We start from the raw sequence: 17,413 nt of genomic DNA on the forward strand, positions 1-17,413 counted from the left end.
TTGAATGTTAGATTCTCATAAAGCCATATACCAAGGCATTTAAATTCAGTGACTCTTTCAATTTTAGCTGAATTTAAATTGGATATGCGCACATTTTCATAATCAATGTTTCTGGCGCTGGAGAACAACATTAATTTTATTTTACTTTAATTTAGTACAAGTTTAAGATGAATTAGTGACTGTTGGAGATTATTAAAAGCAAGTTGCAAGTTGTCCATGGCTAATTTTACAGAGTCTGCAATGCAATGTTGCGTATAAAAAGATAAATAAAAAATAGACGATCATCACAGCACAAATAAACATGTTTACAGACTGGTACAAAAAAAATAAATGTAAAAGCAAGGATGGTGAAAAAGGTCACATTCATAAACTGTATAGATATGGTCACATCCTACGTCCATGTCATGTTGCCTTTTATACAATCGGAATTCACATAATCAGGCTGTTGGCAGGTAAATGGAAAGAGTATCTGACAGTATGGATTTGTTTTGCAAAATACATCTTTCTCTTGCATGAAATATTTCTTGATTTATGTTTAATGTTTCATGTTTTTTTGTTTTATGTTTAATTTTTTTATTTAATGTTTTTATGTTTTTTTGTTTTTTTTATGTTTTTATGTTTTATGTTTTTTTAATGTTTTTATGTTTTATGTTTTATGTTTTTTATGCTTTATGTTTTATGTTTTTTTTTATGTTATTATGTTTTATGTTTTTGTAATGTTTTTATGTGTTATGTTTTATGTTTTTTTTTTATTTTTTTATGTTTTATGTTTTTTTTTTTATTATGTTTTTTTATTATGTTTTATGTTTTTTTTTTTTTTTTAATTTTTTTATGTTTTATGTTGGTTTTTTTTGTTTTTTGTTTTTATGTTTATGTTTTATGTTTTATGTGTTCATACTGATAAAATTACTCAAAAATCATATCCTCGTCAAAGCTAGCCTTCCTCAGAAACAGAAGTCCAAGTTGACCGGGGGGCCTGAAGGCAGCACGGCCATGATTGACAGCTTGACGGTTAATTACAGTTAGCGGTATGGCTAGCAGCATGGAGAGTAGACGGAACTTCACCATGTCCGACTGGGAGGATGAGTACAACGAAGACGGCGTGGCTATCTATAAACCTGCAACTAAGCCAGCTCCGACCGAATGGAAACAGCCACAGAATGGTGGTCGGAGGGAAAATGTAACTTTCGGTGTACGACATGGCTCCAGGTTTGGCGGTCCCAGAGAGTGGGAAGGACATCGTGGCGGCGAGACAGCCGAGCATAGCAACCGGTGGGATGGAAGCGAAGGCCGGACGCGTTTCACGGACCGCAGAGGCCCGCCGCCGGGAAGACAAACACTTGGAGGCTCTAACCCACCTGTGACCATGACTGTGGAAGGCTCCTTAGTTGGGAGGGTGATAGGTTGGTTTCTTTATTAATTACTGAAGTCACTGAAGCTATTTTTAATTTGACCTCACCTCATTGTCAGTTAGGCTAACCCTCCTGTTATGTGCATTTATGTGGAACAGCAATAATGTTCCTGGGTCAATTTGACCCGGGGCATATTCAATTATCCAAAAGTGTCAGAACAGAAAAAAATCCCAATACACATTTTTAAAAATATAATTTTTAACTCCATTACTAACCATATAAATTAAGATTTAGTCCATTGGTGTTCTTCAATTATCACAGATCATGGTTCAATGAGGATAGCTCACTCGTTTTTCATTAAAATTAATGTTAAAACTATTTTTTTTTTAACCCTCCTGTTATGTTGTGTGTCAAATTGACCCTTTTAAAAGTCTATTGTGGGCAATATATGCCCTCCAAACCAGCTAAATACAGCATATAAATCTGGCAGGATGTGACAGAAAAGGTGTCGTTTTAATTTATCAACATCACTTCAATCTTCATCAATCTATGTCATGCAAAACTATTGTATTCATATATAGGGCTTTCCAATGTATATTGAAAAAAGTTTTAACATTAATTTCAATGAAAAACCTGTGAGTTATCCTCATTGAAACATGATCTGTGATGATTTAAGAACACCAATTGACTAAATCTTGATTACAATGGTTAGTAATTGATTTAAATATTACTGTTTTTTGGTTATGACACTTTAGGATAATTGAATATGCCCTGGGTCAAATTGACCCAGGATCATTATTACCGTTCCAGAGAAACAAACATAACAGGAGGATTAATGTACATTGGAAAGCCCTAAATATAAATACAATAGTTTTACATGATATAGGTTTTTGTTTATTTTATTTAACTTTTTTTTTTTTTTTTATGAAGTGATGTTGATAAATTAAGATGACACCTCTTCTGTCACATGCTGCCCAGCTGGTTTGGAAGGTATATATTGCCTAAAATAGACTCTAAAAAAGGTCAATTTGACCTGCAACATAACAAGAGGTTTAACATTAGCCTAGCTTCACTTTGGTCTACATTTGTCAAACATGAAAATGGCTTGTGAACTGTTCTAAGTGTGTCACAGATTATTTGTGTTTCCACTGTTTTACTACCATTGTATAGAGATATTGCTAGAAGTGTTCATTGTTGTTTTTTTACCTTGTAAGGTCGTGGAGGAGCAAAGATTCGTGAACTTGAAGAGAGCAGCGGTGCACGGATCAAGGCAAGTTGACTTGTGTCTAAACAGAAAAGCTCCTCCATCAGTGAAGGGCTGGTGCTTACGGAAGAGGATTAGGGCCACTTAAAAAAAAAAGAAAAAAAAAAAAAAAGGTCCAATATATTTTCTTTATTCTTCTTTATTATTATCGTCAGAATTCTGACTCATCTCAGAATTCTGACTATAATCTAAGAATTCTGACTCTTCTCAGAATTCTGACTTTAATCTAAGAATTCTGACTTTAATCTAAAAATTCAGACTTTTTTCTCAGAATTCAGACTTTTTTCACAGAATAATCATAATAATAAAAAATATAAATATTGGCCCATAAGTGGCCCCAATCCTCTTCCATAGGTGCTGGGCAACAACTATGTACATTTAAAAACCGAACCCCCCTTATTGGTTTTATGTGTATCATGTGGAAATGACTTATAATATACCACAGAGGTTGTGCCTGGGGTCAGAAGAAGGAACAGAAAGCAGACTCCGAGCTTATTTTGGTCTGAATTAACTCATGTTAATACTTTTTGGGGCTTTATTTCTAAATGTCGGACCTAATTAGTTAAAGTTTGGCTGTGACTGCAAGTTTTCTACACTTCGACTCTCAAAAGCATCTTTAGCTTCTTTAAAATCATGAACTCAATATTTAAACCATGTGAGGCTACATAGCTGAACAGAAAAGGGGTCAGATTTTACATTAATGTGCTCACTTACTCACCCCTCCCGTCAATGACGCGACAGTGGCCTTCGAGGACATATGTTTCTGGGATGCATGATGAGTATGATCCTCCATTTGCAAGCTCTTTCCATCAAAAAAGTGTATTAATATGAATCCCTTTGCATAAAAAACCCACTCTCTTCTTTGTCTGCCAATTGGTGGATTCTGCTTGGCCACTCACTTAATACAAAACCCTGTATGTCACTAGTTTTTCTGCGCTGTACTCGGGTAGAAACATGGTGCAAGATTGCAGGCTCCTTGGAAGGCACTCCCTCAAGTTGATCCAAAGCTTTTTCCAAGCAAACAAAAACAGAGTGATTCTTATAACTCAGGTGATTATACATCAAATTAAACATGCTTACAAATATATTCAATTTCTATGAAGTCTGTTCTGCTAAAAACTGCTAATTACTACATGTGGAATCTTTAAGTTAGAATTTAATTAAATGCACAAGTCATAAAAAAGTTGCTTAAAAATAAGGAATCTAAAAAACAACTTCATAAATAATTAAAAACATGAAAAGGGCAATCAATCAGCTTTTTGGTGTTTTTTTTCACATAAAGTTTTTATTCAACAGCAAAGATCTTAAAAACATTGGACTAACTTGCTTACTATTGTCAACTTGATGCAATGCAACAGATTTATATCTGTTAATGCATTTTTGTATAGAAAACTTTATTGAATGTTTATGTAACTGGAATTAAGTACTGGATTTTCTTTGTCTAGATAAACAAGGGAGACTATGACGGCGAGGTGCTCCTATTCGGGACCTCTGCTGCCCAGCAAAAGGCCAAAGAGATGATTGAAGAACTGTTGGCAGATGGCGGCTCTCGGTTTCATGGGGGTATGAAGTGTTTTTTTGTCTTTTGGAATCTTAATGCTCTCAGCTGTGAATTAAGGCAAACATCCATCTCTGATAATCGAATACTTCAGGTCCTTGCACAACTCACATTACATTAGAGTAGTCACATTTGAAGATTTAACAGGATGATTCGCTTTACAGTGATCAAACGTAAGTTATATTTAAATACACTTGTGTTTGTATTTATTCTTCATTCTTTGGGATTTTTAAGGTAAGGCCTTTTGTAATTACGTACTGCAGCTTTCTGATAGTAGTTCAGCAGTTCTGCAGACTGAATCTCCAGCAGCATTATGTTCTGTTTCTCAGGTCCCAGTAAGGGGGGCGCATGGATTAAAGTTCTCCGTCATTTGGAAAATGAGAGGGAGGAAAAACTCTGTGTGCTTTGTTTTGGTCCCATTAAGGCAACTCTATTAAACTGACACTGCTTTCAACATACAGCTAGCCAGAGCCATTGTTTCAACCAATCAGAGGCAGAGCAGGGCGGGTCATGCTTGCCAATCCGCGATGGGCCCGGGTGCGAGAATGCTTATTTTGTAAGATCATCAGAACCTGGTGAAATTTAACACGGGTGGAATGGTTTAACATTATCTGTGAAGGACAGCTGGTGGGTAATCTGAGAGCTGCTTCTACGGTACGTTTTTATTCGTTATTGAGTCTCTGGGAAGTTAATGTTGAAGAAGCGTATAGCGCAAGCTAACCTTTATATTCTCTTTTCTTTTATGGCTTTGTGATTTTTTTGGATGAATGTGTGATAAAAAGAAGATTGTGAGGACTCGACAGAATGTGTCTGCCTGACTCTGTAGCTGTAGTCAGCGGCTTCTTTTTCCTTGAATTTTGACGGCAGTTGGACCGACAAAGTCTCTTCTGCCCCCGATAGTGTTTCCAGTTCTTAGATCCAGTTCTTAGATCCAGTTCTTAGTACTTTGAGTGTTTTTTAGGTTAAGCTCACTTAGTATGCCAGCATGGACGCACTGTTTGTTGTAGAAGGTTCCAATGTTTTGACCATTGACTAAACTGTCCAAAATAAGTGGAGATGGACTTGGTTATAAAAGAGATGGGCCTGGTTAAAGTCGGGGAGAATGGACAGCCTGTCGGTACATGGTGCAGTCCTAATGCGCCATCAGTCAGAGGATGCACACTGTGCTGCCGTCCATTCTCTGCAGCACACCTCCTCCCTGCCAAACACTGTATTAGCGCAGGGGCTCACAAAGTGTGGGTCTAGACCCCCCTTCGGGGTCGCGAGACATGAATAGGGGGTCGTGAGATGTCTTCCAGAATGTTGTTGTTTTTTGTAAGTTGTCTGAAATTAGTACATTTTACCCATTATAGTAAAAAATATGGACAGAAATAGTAGCTAAACTTGAAGTAAAACCTTGAAAATATAAAATGTAATGAGTTTTCTGCCTTTCTTTTTGCCAGATGACTCCTAAGTTTAGAGTTATTGAACAGTTAATTATCAAAAGCATCAGTAGCAGCAGGTTAATTCATAAAGGCACAGGAAACACAGACACATGCTCATATAGGTAGGGTCACTTGCTAAATGAAGCCACATTAAATCACTTTGAGGGACAGTGGGGTCCCGAGTCTTTGGCACCTATATTTTGGGGGTCACGGCCTGAAAAGTTTTGGAACCCCTGTATTAGAGGATAGTATACTGTGTACATGTCCTTGGGCTAAATGCATATACCCAGTATACTCCTTTTTAGGTGAAAACCTTTGGGAAGTGACCGATAGGCAGGAAAAAAAGGCTTTTACATGTGTGGCATGGTGGGTTGATGGTCGGGTAGTATGATTTGGTGTCAAAAAAATGTTTCAGTCAAATTAATTTTGTTTGCTTTAATCCCTGGGGCCGACCACTTTGGAGGAGGTGATGGAGGAGCAAAGGGAGGCTCTGTGTGGTCTGCCACAGCATTGGAGGCTTCAAATACAGTAGCGCCCCGTGAACCCATAGATTGGAATTCCATCCGGGAGAACAAGGAAAAGTATGCAGCGCTGAAGTGGAAGGGTGAGGGCTCATATTAAAACTGACATTCATCTATTACAACTAACAAGTATACTGCTTTCATTGACATTTCATTGGCAGTGTAGAGGGAGGTTGGATTTGAAATGGAACAGTGACTTTGCATTAGAGAATTGATTACTTTTACCTTTTATTTGTGGTTTTGAGACTACTGTCAACCAGGAAGAGCATAACAAAGAAAAGTAGCCCTTTTGACCAGATTATAATTTGAATTATATTGATTTTGGTCCGGCTTATCATTCAGAATTCTTATCGATTCCCTTTTTGGATCACAATATAGCTAAATCAACAGCTAATGCTAATTTAAATCCTCTCTTTTTTGAGTAGAGATCCTTTACATGTCATGATTAATGTGTCATTTTAAATTGGGTGTGTTATCTTGTTGGTTTTAATTAGCTTAGGTTGATTATCTTATTCTTGTGATGTGGATTATGGAATGGGCCTCATTTATCTTTGAATCTATTAATGTGATCTTTTTCAATGTCCCTCAGACCTCCCACCCCTGAAGAAGCAGTTTTATACTGAAGCAGAGAGTGTCTCCATCCTCACTGCAGAGGAAGTCTGCGAATGGAGGTAAAGTTAACTGCAGTACATCCCTCTATGGGTGTACGGTTAGGGTACAAGTTCTCACAAGTTGTTTTACAATGGTAGACATTAATATTATTTAAAAGTATTGTTTTCTATGCCTAGAAGTTGAGTCGAATACCACAACCTCAAAGATGTAATTGAAAAGCTCTGCATAAACCTCAGACCTCCTTTTTTCAGTGGATCTCTCTAACCAGAAGTCTGCATTGTTTCCAGTTCCAGTCTTAGACCAATAGGTGGCGCTAGTGGTCTACCTCTCCACATGATATCCCAGCATGTCCAACTGTTATACTTGTAATATTCCATATGCACATTTTTATACCAGCCTGCTTGTGTGAGACTTTGTCAGTGCTTCTTGAAAACAAAAGAACACATCTTTTTCCACTTATGTATAATTAAGAAAAACAAATACAAACTAGATCTGACTTTTTGTGTTGGTTATAAAAACAGCATAGTTAGACGTGGTCTCAGGAACATAAACTTCAGCTGCATACATGTTGTATTTGTCCTTGACTAACACAGTTGTCTTGTTTGTCATAAATCCAGCCACACATTCTTGAGTTTTGCATTTTTTCTGCCTTTGCTGTGTGCGCGTGTGCGTGTGTGTGTGTGCGTGTGTGCGTGTGTGCGTGTGTGTGTGTGTGTCATGCTTGTCTGTAGGAAAGAGAATAACAATGTATTTGTGGATGACCTGAAGGAAGAGGGGGAGAAGCGGACCATTCCCAATCCCTGCCGCACCTTTCTGGAGGCATTCGAGCCCTATCCAGAGATCATGGAAAATATTGAGCGTGTTGGCTTTGTCAAACCCACTCCCATCCAGGTATGAGCCTGGGCAAATGATCACAAATGTTACCCTGTATCACTGCTAAACATATTCTGAACAACAGACCCACAGACTTATATTGTACTCTGATTGATGTAATGATGAGCTGAAATTGAGAGACATGTAACAACAAAGACTTACAGGACGCCACACTGTAAGTACTCTACTTGGAATACATCAGGTGAAAATCAAATAAGATCTGCCACGTAAGCATTTTGTAGATCAAAGAGGTGAGTTGCTGAGAAGGAATGAAGGACAATGAAAGAGCATTACTCAGTGTGGCATGTGCCAACAGTTGGTATAAGATACATTGCGTATCTACTAGGGCTGAACAATTAATCAAATTCAAACCAACATCGCAATGTAATGGAATGCAATTTTTAAATCGCAAAGGCTGCAATTAAAAAAAAAAAAAGTTTCATGTACACAGACGCAACCTTACGTGACATGCATGCAGTAGGTGGCCGTAATGCACCTTTCAGCTGGTTTGCCGACGGCAAAAAATCTCTGAAGACAGAGACACGTGCGAGCGGGGGATGAAGAAAACAACTTCAGCCACACTAAGTTTTGATTTCTCGTTTTGTTGTTGAGATCTTTAAAAATGGCCTCAGCAGAAGAACCAATCATATTGAGGCGTACAATATAATCAACACGCTAAATATCAACATGTGGAGCAGGCTTATAATCTCCACAGGCGCAGAGTCAGTGAATACCCAGACAACATGTGGATTTACTGCAACAGGACAACTGAACAGAATCATATTTCAGACTCGCAGAGTCCAGTTTTCTGTCTACTTGTTCTTAAAGAGAAAAAATAGCATGTTTACGTGGTCAGGTGTCAGCCAGGAGCGCAACCGGGTCAGAATCAGTCCAGCAGCGGAGAAAAAAAGAGACCTGTCACTCAGCCGCAGCCCCCAGCTGAGCGTCTCCGCTGTGTGCTGTCAGCTGATTCACATCCAAACATGCTTTAAACTTAAAACACTTCTTTGGCAGAATTTTGTTAAGTAGTTGTGGTGAACACTTACAAGACTGCAAGTCAAAGTATTTAGTAGCCTAAGTTTACAACTGTAATTCAAGTAGATAAATAAACTGTCTTTCATATTAATTCATGCTTCATTTGCCTTTATCTTAACATAAGTCTAGCCTATGAGTATACAGTTGTGTTGTGTATAATAAATCTGATATTGTTTATTATAATACAGATTGATTTATTGCTTGTGTTTGTTGAAAAATACATGAAGAGGACCATAAAAATAATTGCATATTAAATTGCAATCGCAATATTAAGGAAAATAATTGCAATTAGATTATTTTCCAAAATCCTTCAGCCCTAGTAACTACATACAATAATAAGTGTAAGTATGAAATTAAGTCACAGAATGCTGAAAGAAGAAATGAAACCGCAGCATCTCTCCATAGTTTTACTTTCGTTTCACAGAAAAGGGCTTGGCCATATGGAACATCAGAAAAGAAGCCTTACTATTTAAATGAAACTGTTTGTGATCCAATTACAGTTTGACAGACCGGTTTTAAGTCTGTGTTCAGTGTGTGGGTGATGTTTGCTTTCTCTTTGATCCAACATGCAAATATACACTCCCTGGTATATTCATACCAGGTCATACTGCATGTAAATGAAACTGAAAGCTTAGCATGCTTCAAGTCAAGGTCTTGGTGTAGGCAGACTTTCTTGTGGATTTGCTTTTGGTAACTTGCCTGGTATTAATCATGTTTAATTATTTTCTCACAAGACTAGATGTAGTTAACTGTATTTCCAGAATCATTTCCTGTAAAACAAACAAGCCCTTTAATTTAGTACAGTCATAAATAAAACACTGATTAAAGAAGTTAAAGTTGAAAATATTTTCTCACATGTTCTTCTAAGATAAGGCTAACTTTAGATCTGTAGCTGACAGCCCAGTGCTGTGCAAATTGTAGGCCCAGTCTCTTGTTTGTACAGAGGAGGACTGTGTCTGTTTCTTCACCAGTCTCAGGCCTGGCCAGTGTTGCTGAGTGGGGAAGACCTGATAGCTATCGCTCAGACAGGAACAGGGAAAACTCTGGCCTACCTGCTGCCAGGGTTCATCCACATGGAGGGACAGCCTTTGTGAGTACAGGACCTGTTACTTAAGTTTCAGTGCTTCTATGGGTCATTTATTTGAACATTGAAAGCACTGATAGGTTATATATCTTACAGAGTTAAGTAGCTTTGCTAATTTTTGCATGATTTTTGGTCAAACTTTTTCAACATTTCTTTGTCCCCCTTTATTGATAGGCCTAGAACTGAGCGGGGTGGTCCTGGCATGTTGGTGCTGACTCCTACCAGAGAACTGGCACTGCAAATTGAAGTGGAGTGCAAAAAGTACCGTTTTAAAAGCTACAACAGGTGTAGTATTCTTCTAATATCACTAAGGATGAGCTTGAAATCACTTCTCAAATTGAATCTATGGAAGCATCTCAAAAAATTTGAATATTGTTTAATATCTCTCTTTTTTTTTTTTCAAAATTTGATTCAAAAAGATAAAGTTTCATATATTTGATATTCAGTGGATGTAAAGTGAAATACTTCAAGACATTTAGTTTTAATATTTAAGATTATTGCTTACAGCTCAAGAAATTCATAAATCCAGTATCTTAAATTATCAGAATATTTCCTGTAGTGGCTTGCTTTCGCCAAACGAAACAAAACACCTATATGCCACTGAGGGGCTGCTTTACCGGGACCTAGTTGACGCATCCTCCTCGTGCAGGATGAATGAGTGAAGTCCAAACTCTGTACATTGTCATCAATGGGTTTATTTTAGATCAATCCAAAAGAGGATTAAAAATACGGAAATGTCCATGTGCTTAGACCTGCTGGAAAAGGTAATTAGGATCCCCCTAACACGGGACTTCCACCAGATCCGTGTCCGGTCCGTCTCCAATCCGCTGCGGTCCAGCTCCGTGCTCTCTCGACCATGTTGTCTTTATCAGCCTCTGGAAACCTCTGACTTGATGACTCCAGGCCTGCCTCCGCTCTAAATGACATTTTGTTGTTATAGTTAAGTTAAAACCAATCTAATGATAAAACAGGGTGTTTTATTCAGAAAATTAACCAGGTTTTTATTTTGTTTTGGTGCCTGACTTCCTGTCCCGCTCCAACTGCTCTGTGCTGAATTGATGCGTCATGCTCCAATCAGAGACGCAGCTGGAACGCAACGGATCCAGTGGGGGTTAACAGATTTACTAGAATAGAAACCTATCAGATCCGGTGCCGTGACGGATCGAAGATGGACCTGGTGGAATTTGGCCATAAAGCTTGTCATCAGATGGAATTATGAGGTGACCCAAAATCTGGTAGACAGCTGACCAACACCAGCAGATGACCTGGCACCCAAATCATCACAGACTACAGAAACTTCACTCTGGACTTCAAACACCTTGTTTTCTGGACTTCTCCAGACTCTTGGAGGAGGAGTGGACTCCTTGATTTCCAAATGAAAAAAAGTGGACTTTGGACCATTGACTAACAATCCAGTTCTTTCTCTTTGGTTTTCTCCTTTGCCCAGGACAGACATATTGATGTTGTCTCAGGTTCAGGAGCAGCTTAATATTAAGAATGTGACAGTTGTAGCCTCTTTCCTGAGTCCACTCCTCATGAAGCTCCCCCAAGTTCTTGAATCAACTTTTCTTGACAGTCCTCTCAAGACTTCAATCAAACCTGTTGCTCGTGCACCTTTCCCTTCCACACTTTTCCTTTCCCGTCAAGTTTTACATGAACCTGCTTTGATACAGCACTCTGTGAACAGCCCTCCTCTTCAGCAATGACTTTCTGTGGTTTACCCTCCTTGTGGAGAATGTTGATGATCATCTTCTCAACAACTGTCAAGTCAGCAGTCTTCCCAATGACTGTTGTGTGTACTGAACTAGACTGAGAGACGCATGGTATCTATCTTAACTCAAAATGAAATATTCTCATATTTAGAGATATGTTTTTGTTTTTTTTGAGCTGAAAGCCATACATATTAGTTCAAATAGAAAAATGCTTGGAATATTTTAGCTTGCATTTAATCACATTTTCACTTTCTTAAATAACTCATGACATTTTTGAACACTCACTATATTCTGATTTTATTTAGATGCACCTGTAGAGGTAACATGGCCTTGACTGTTCTGTCTGCACCCTCTTTTAGTGTCTGTATTTATGGAGGAGGGGATAGGAGAAGCCAGATCAACCTGGTGAAAAGTGGAGTTGACATAGTGATCGCCACACCAGGACGACTAAATGATCTCCAGATGAATGAGCTCATCAATCTAGGCTCCATCACTTACTTGGTGAGCTGTCTGTATCTGTCAGGTTGTGTAAAACGATATACGAGGTGCTCGACCCATGATAAAACCTTTCAATATCTAGATTGTTTTTTTGAGTGTCATAAAATGTTTCACCCTTTAAGCCTCGTTTCCACCAAGCAGTCTGGAATGGATCAGTACAGTTTGGTACGGGTCGGATCGGTAACGCCTGATCCTGTTTGCGTTTCCACAGCCAACCGTGCCCTACTTGGTGGGCAGCGTGTCAGCTACGTAATAGCATGACGTCATGGCAGCGCGACACAGTGTACCCCGCTGATAAATGCAACGAAGAAGAAAAACACAACACTGTAAACAAAGAGGAATGATGGAAGAAAAAAAAAGTTATCTTCCCGAAGTCCACTGGATATTTAAACATGGCGGGGATATGCGTTGTTCTTTATTACCGCTGTTGCACGGGATCGGTATGTCTGGCACCCCAACAGAAGGGTATCAAAAAGTGGGGCGGTACGGCTCAGTAATTTGGGGACCCACCCCGGTTTTAATCAATGGAAACGCCACAAAATGCGAACCGAACCGCTTGGTGGAAACGGGGCTTTAGTGAAGCACACACATTCTGTCCTTGTAAGGGTTCTGTGTTCTATGTTTTTTTCTCCTTAAGATGTTGTGTGTGGGCATACAGATGCAAAGTTTTAATAAGTTCTCTGATCACTCTGAAAAGGTGCTGGACGAGGCTGATCGTATGCTTGATATGGGCTTTGAACCCCAGATCCTGAAGATTCTCTTGGACATTCGTCCCGACCGCCAGACTGTTATGACCAGGTATGAGTCACATAGAGCACTTTAAACTAATGTGTTCACATGAGGGACAATGTTCTAAGATGGAAACTTTAGGACTTCAAATAAATCTGATTTTTAAGTTGTTAACTTGTTGTGTTTTAGTGCCACCTGGCCCTCTGGTGTGAGACGATTGGCAAAATCCTACCTCAAAAATCCCATGATGGTTTATGTGGGCACCCTGGACTTGGCGGTTGGTGGAAATTAATACAGTCAATTAGTGCTCCTGGGTACTTGGTCTTAAATGCCCCTAGATAACACACTGAATACCACACACTCTGTGTCTCTGAATTTACTTTATTTGTAAAGCAAATGGAGCAGACGTAAGGATTACAGTTACTCTGCTGCAAAGACAGACAGAATATAATAAGAATTAAAGGTGACATATCACGCTTTTTTCATCAATATATATTGGTCTAAGAGGTCCCCAAAACATGTCTTTAAAGTTTATGCTCAAAAAAACACTTTGAAATCAGATTTTGGCATGCCTGAAAAGCCCTCTTCTTCAGTCCTCCTCAGAACACTCTGTTTTCTCTCTGACCACGCCCCCTCCGGAATTGGATGTGCCTCGGCTCTCCAGCACATTGATCTAATGTTACATGTTGGCTGAATATACACGGATGCTCAGAGATCACGTTACTTCAACCCTCTGAATCTGATCCAGAATCTGATCCTGACGGAGAGGCGCCTGTAGCAGGACCTTTCTGAACGATTGGTCATAGATTTAGTGTTTCTTGTTGTTTTATTTATCAGTATGTAGACGTGTGTCTTGGTACACAGCTACTAACATGTAGCTATGTGGCTATGCTAACTAGCGCTAGCACTTATCCATGATAAATAAAAATCATCCACTAGATCTTCAAATCTGCAGACGTGGGGAGTCAAACCGACCTCTGCCAGAAAGGCAGCGGGACCTTTTATGAAGGATTGGTCACAGATTTTGTGTTTCTTGTTGTTTTATTTGTCAGTATGTTGACGTGTGTCTTGCTACACAGCTACAGCTACAGCTAGGAACATGTAGCTATGTGGCTATGCTAATTAGCGCTAGCACTTAACCATGACAAATAAAAATCATCCACTAGATCTTCAAATCTGCAGACGTGGGGAGTAAAACCGACCTCTGCCAGAAAGGCAGCGGGACCTTTTCTGAAGGATTGGTCACAGATTCTGTGTTTCTTGTTGTTTTATTTGTCAGTATGTTGACGTGTGTCTTGCTACACAGCTACAGCTACGACATGTAGCTATGTAGCTATGCTAACTAGCGCTAGCACTTATCCATGATAAATAAAAATCATCCACTAGATCTTCAAATCTGCAGACGTGGGGAGTAAAACCGACCTTTGTGTTTATTAAGACAGCCTACAACTAGCATGCCTCCCTCCTAAGCTCCTTGTTAGCACACATTTGTGCAGGGAATGAAAAACGGGGGAGGGATTCAGTATTATTTTATACAGTCTATGGGCTGAACAAGCTCTGAGCTCTGACTCCGTGACAGACCGGATATTGTTGTTACGTAACAAAAACACGGAAGTCTGAAACGGCTCGTTTCACACACATTTACAGAAAGGTGTAGAAATCAAAACAGGGGCAGAATGGATTTTTTTCATTCTCGGGGGGTTTGTAGACATGCCAGGGACACATATTTCAGGTAAAGAACCATGAAAAAGTCAATTTTGCATGATATGTCACCTTTAATTTGCAAAAACAGTTAACTCTGTTTTTATACAATTTCAAAAAACATCTTTCTTTTTGATATAGATTCCTAATAGTTACATTTTCAAAATATATCTGATTAGTAAAGTCATTTTGACTTAGTCAAAGCCACCCAACCTCAGTTGATTGATCATACCAAAAGCTAGTATTAGAAAAAATATGTTTTTTGAAACATTTTTCAAATTTTTCAAAAGTGAGTTAACTGTACTTGCAAATTAAATCTATTATCTTTGATATCTATACACACACTTGCTTTTGTGAGATGTAGTTTTCCCATCTAAATGTTCCCATGCTTACTGTGTCTCTCTGGATCCTAGGCAGTTAACACGGTGCAGCAAACAGTGCTGATCGTCCGTGAAGAAGAGAAAAAGTCGTACGTGTTTGACTTTATCAGAAACATGCTGCCTGAGGACAAGGTCCTCATCTTTGTTGGCAAGAAGCTTATGTGAGTAGAGAGTCAGTCATAAACAAACTTCTTGTTATTGAAGGAGAAAACTGTTTCCGATATATCCCATCATTGCAGGTAAATGCAAGAGTTTACCATGTATTGACAAAAAAAAGGGTTAACACCTACACTAACAACTTCTTGTGTGTATGTTTGTGTCTCCGTGTGCTATCTCAGGGCTGATGACCTTTCCAGTGACTTGTGTCTGAGGGGTCTGGCTGTGCAAAGTCTTCATGGTGACCGGGAGCAGTGTGACCGAGAAGAGGCCCTCAAGGACTTTAAAGAAAGTATGCTACATGACGAAAAAATTACAGCAAACAAAACTGAAGCTTATGTGTTAAACAAGGCAGGTCAAGGTTGAAGGATCAAACTGACCACAGAGTGATGGGGATCTATCTTTTTCCAGGTCGAGTTCGTATCCTAGTCGCCACAGACTTAGCATCTCGAGGGTTGGACGTCCATGACATCACACATGTCTTTAACTTTGACTTCCCACGTAACATAGAAGAGTATGTACATCGTGTTGGCCGCACTGGACGAGCAGGGTAAACTTTTTTTTACAAATAATCACTGCCAGCGTAAAACCGGTCTGCTTTTTGATTTTGATGTTTTTCTGTTTCAGACGGTCAGGTGCTGCTGTTACTCTGGTAACAAGGGAGAACTGGAGGATGGCCGCTGAACTTATTCCCATCCTGGAGAGAGCGGGACAGGTTAGCAGCAAATAATTGTATTAAGAAGATAGAGTTATTAATAAGGAACAATGGTTTCACAGTTCTTTTTGACAATAGACATACCAATATGATTTTGTTTTGTTCCCAAAAAACAAGGCTTCTGTGGTTCTCATTCCAATCTGTCAGTTTTTATGAAGGTTCAAACTAAATCTATCAAACCAGAGTAAAGTGTTTGTGTTCTTGTTGAATCATGTTGCAGGAGGTCCCTGAGGAGCTAGTGCTTATGGCAGAAAGATACGAGAAGCACAAGAGGGAGAAGGATGCATACGGTCCAAGGGGAGGAGGTGGAGGAGGAGGAGGAGGGGGGGAGAAGGGGAGGGGAAAGAGGAGGAGGATGGGGAAGAAGCGATGGTGGAGGAAGAGGAGGCAGAGATCGAGGACAGAACTGGGGATTCTGATGATTGGTAATGTAAGTCTGCTCATACCACAATGTTCAGTTTTGGCGTTTTGACATAGCCCAGTGATCAAGTCAATCATTTAGCAAAAGTAGACAGTAGTGAAAAAAAGAAGTCTGATATTCTGACTGAATATTTACAATTTGGGACTAATGTTTTATTTGTATGCTTTTTTCTCTGAAGCAGCATGAAGCAGGATCTGCAAATGCCTGCATTGTAACTACTTTTGCATGTAAATATATTATTAATTTCCTTTGCATGAAACAATGTTTGTTCTTTTGCTGGACCATCACCTCTTTTTATTTCCGAGGCTGTTACACCTTATAAGGTTTTCCTCCTGTTTTAAAAGTGTTCCATATTCACAAGCTTTTCTTTTTCCTTTAGTCTTTTACACTCACAATAGCAGTGTGCAGTTTCACTCTGTATGTTTTGTTGTACAACTTCTTGATTTGTGAAGAAAGAAACCTGTAAAATAAATCCTCTTTTTAAAGAGACGTGACACTTAGTGTATATTTTATTGGCTTCATAACTTTCACAGTACAGCAATGTTTGAACCTGCTTTGCATCCTACTAAACCTCTACAAAATATTTCAATGGAACTGATGCCAGATTGTTTGTTTTAGTGTGACAAAAAGGTCTTTAACAAAAAAATCTATGATGAGTAATGCTTTGCAGCAGGATTAAAAGCTTGTCTGCATTACATAGACAGGAAGTGTCTCTGCTGATCTTGTAAGATTTACTTTTGCAGAGATGTTGAGGGAAGCCCTTGAAGAAATCAAGCTTGAGCAAAACTTGGTGTTCCCCTTTCAATCAGGAAACTCCATGAGTACATTCATTTGATATGTGTATGATAAAGTTGAGCAATGTGCAAATTCTTTGGCTAATTGGTGAATCGGATATCATCTTGCACTGAATTTAATAACATAACCATCAATGAATATGTGACCAGGTTTTGTTCTGATAGTTAAATTAGGAGGAACTGACAAACAAATGAGCATTTCTATCATGTTGAAGGAATTTGTCATCACTTTGGACGGGAATCTAAGACTGAGTATAATCAATGTTTGCTGAGTATTCACCAGGACACACATCTTGGCTTTAGCGACTACAAGGCAAGTATCAGTTCACTTTCTGCATGTAATTTATTCTTAACACTACCTTTATTTGCAAAAGTGTTGCATTTAAATAGCTATTGTTTTCTCTTGAAAGGTTTCCAATAATTCCTGCAAGAGATTAAAACCAATTCAGAATTGCTTTGGAGGAAATCCACGTCCATTTTCTGTAATATTCCTCCTCTATTATAAGCAGTAAGTAATTTTACTCAAGTTAGATTTTAGATTTTAGAACATCTCTTAAATTAACACCCCTCAATGTTTTTATTTT

At 38.8% G+C, this 17,413-nt stretch overlaps 1 protein-coding gene across 1 annotated transcript; it reads left to right on the top strand.

Annotated features, from left to right (window-relative positions):
* The first annotated feature begins 971 nt into the window (after positions 1–971).
* On the top strand, positions 972–16,332 carry ddx43 (DEAD (Asp-Glu-Ala-Asp) box polypeptide 43). The gene is given in 17 exon segments (XM_034682155.1): positions 972–1,403; positions 2,567–2,622; positions 4,062–4,179; positions 6,062–6,202; positions 6,709–6,790; positions 7,463–7,622; positions 9,611–9,729; positions 9,898–10,008; positions 11,795–11,936; positions 12,631–12,731; positions 12,852–12,939; positions 14,777–14,904; positions 15,082–15,191; positions 15,311–15,449; positions 15,527–15,614; positions 15,835–15,935; positions 15,937–16,332. Coding segments are annotated over 17 exon segments (2,154 nt in total). The 5' UTR covers positions 972–1,030; the 3' UTR covers positions 16,034–16,332.
* The last annotated feature ends 1,081 nt before the right edge of the window (positions 16,333–17,413 follow it).

Source organism: Notolabrus celidotus, chromosome 4 (assembly GCF_009762535.1).
Source record: "Notolabrus celidotus isolate fNotCel1 chromosome 4, fNotCel1.pri, whole genome shotgun sequence".
Lineage (NCBI taxonomy): Eukaryota > Metazoa > Chordata > Actinopteri > Labriformes > Labridae > Notolabrus > Notolabrus celidotus.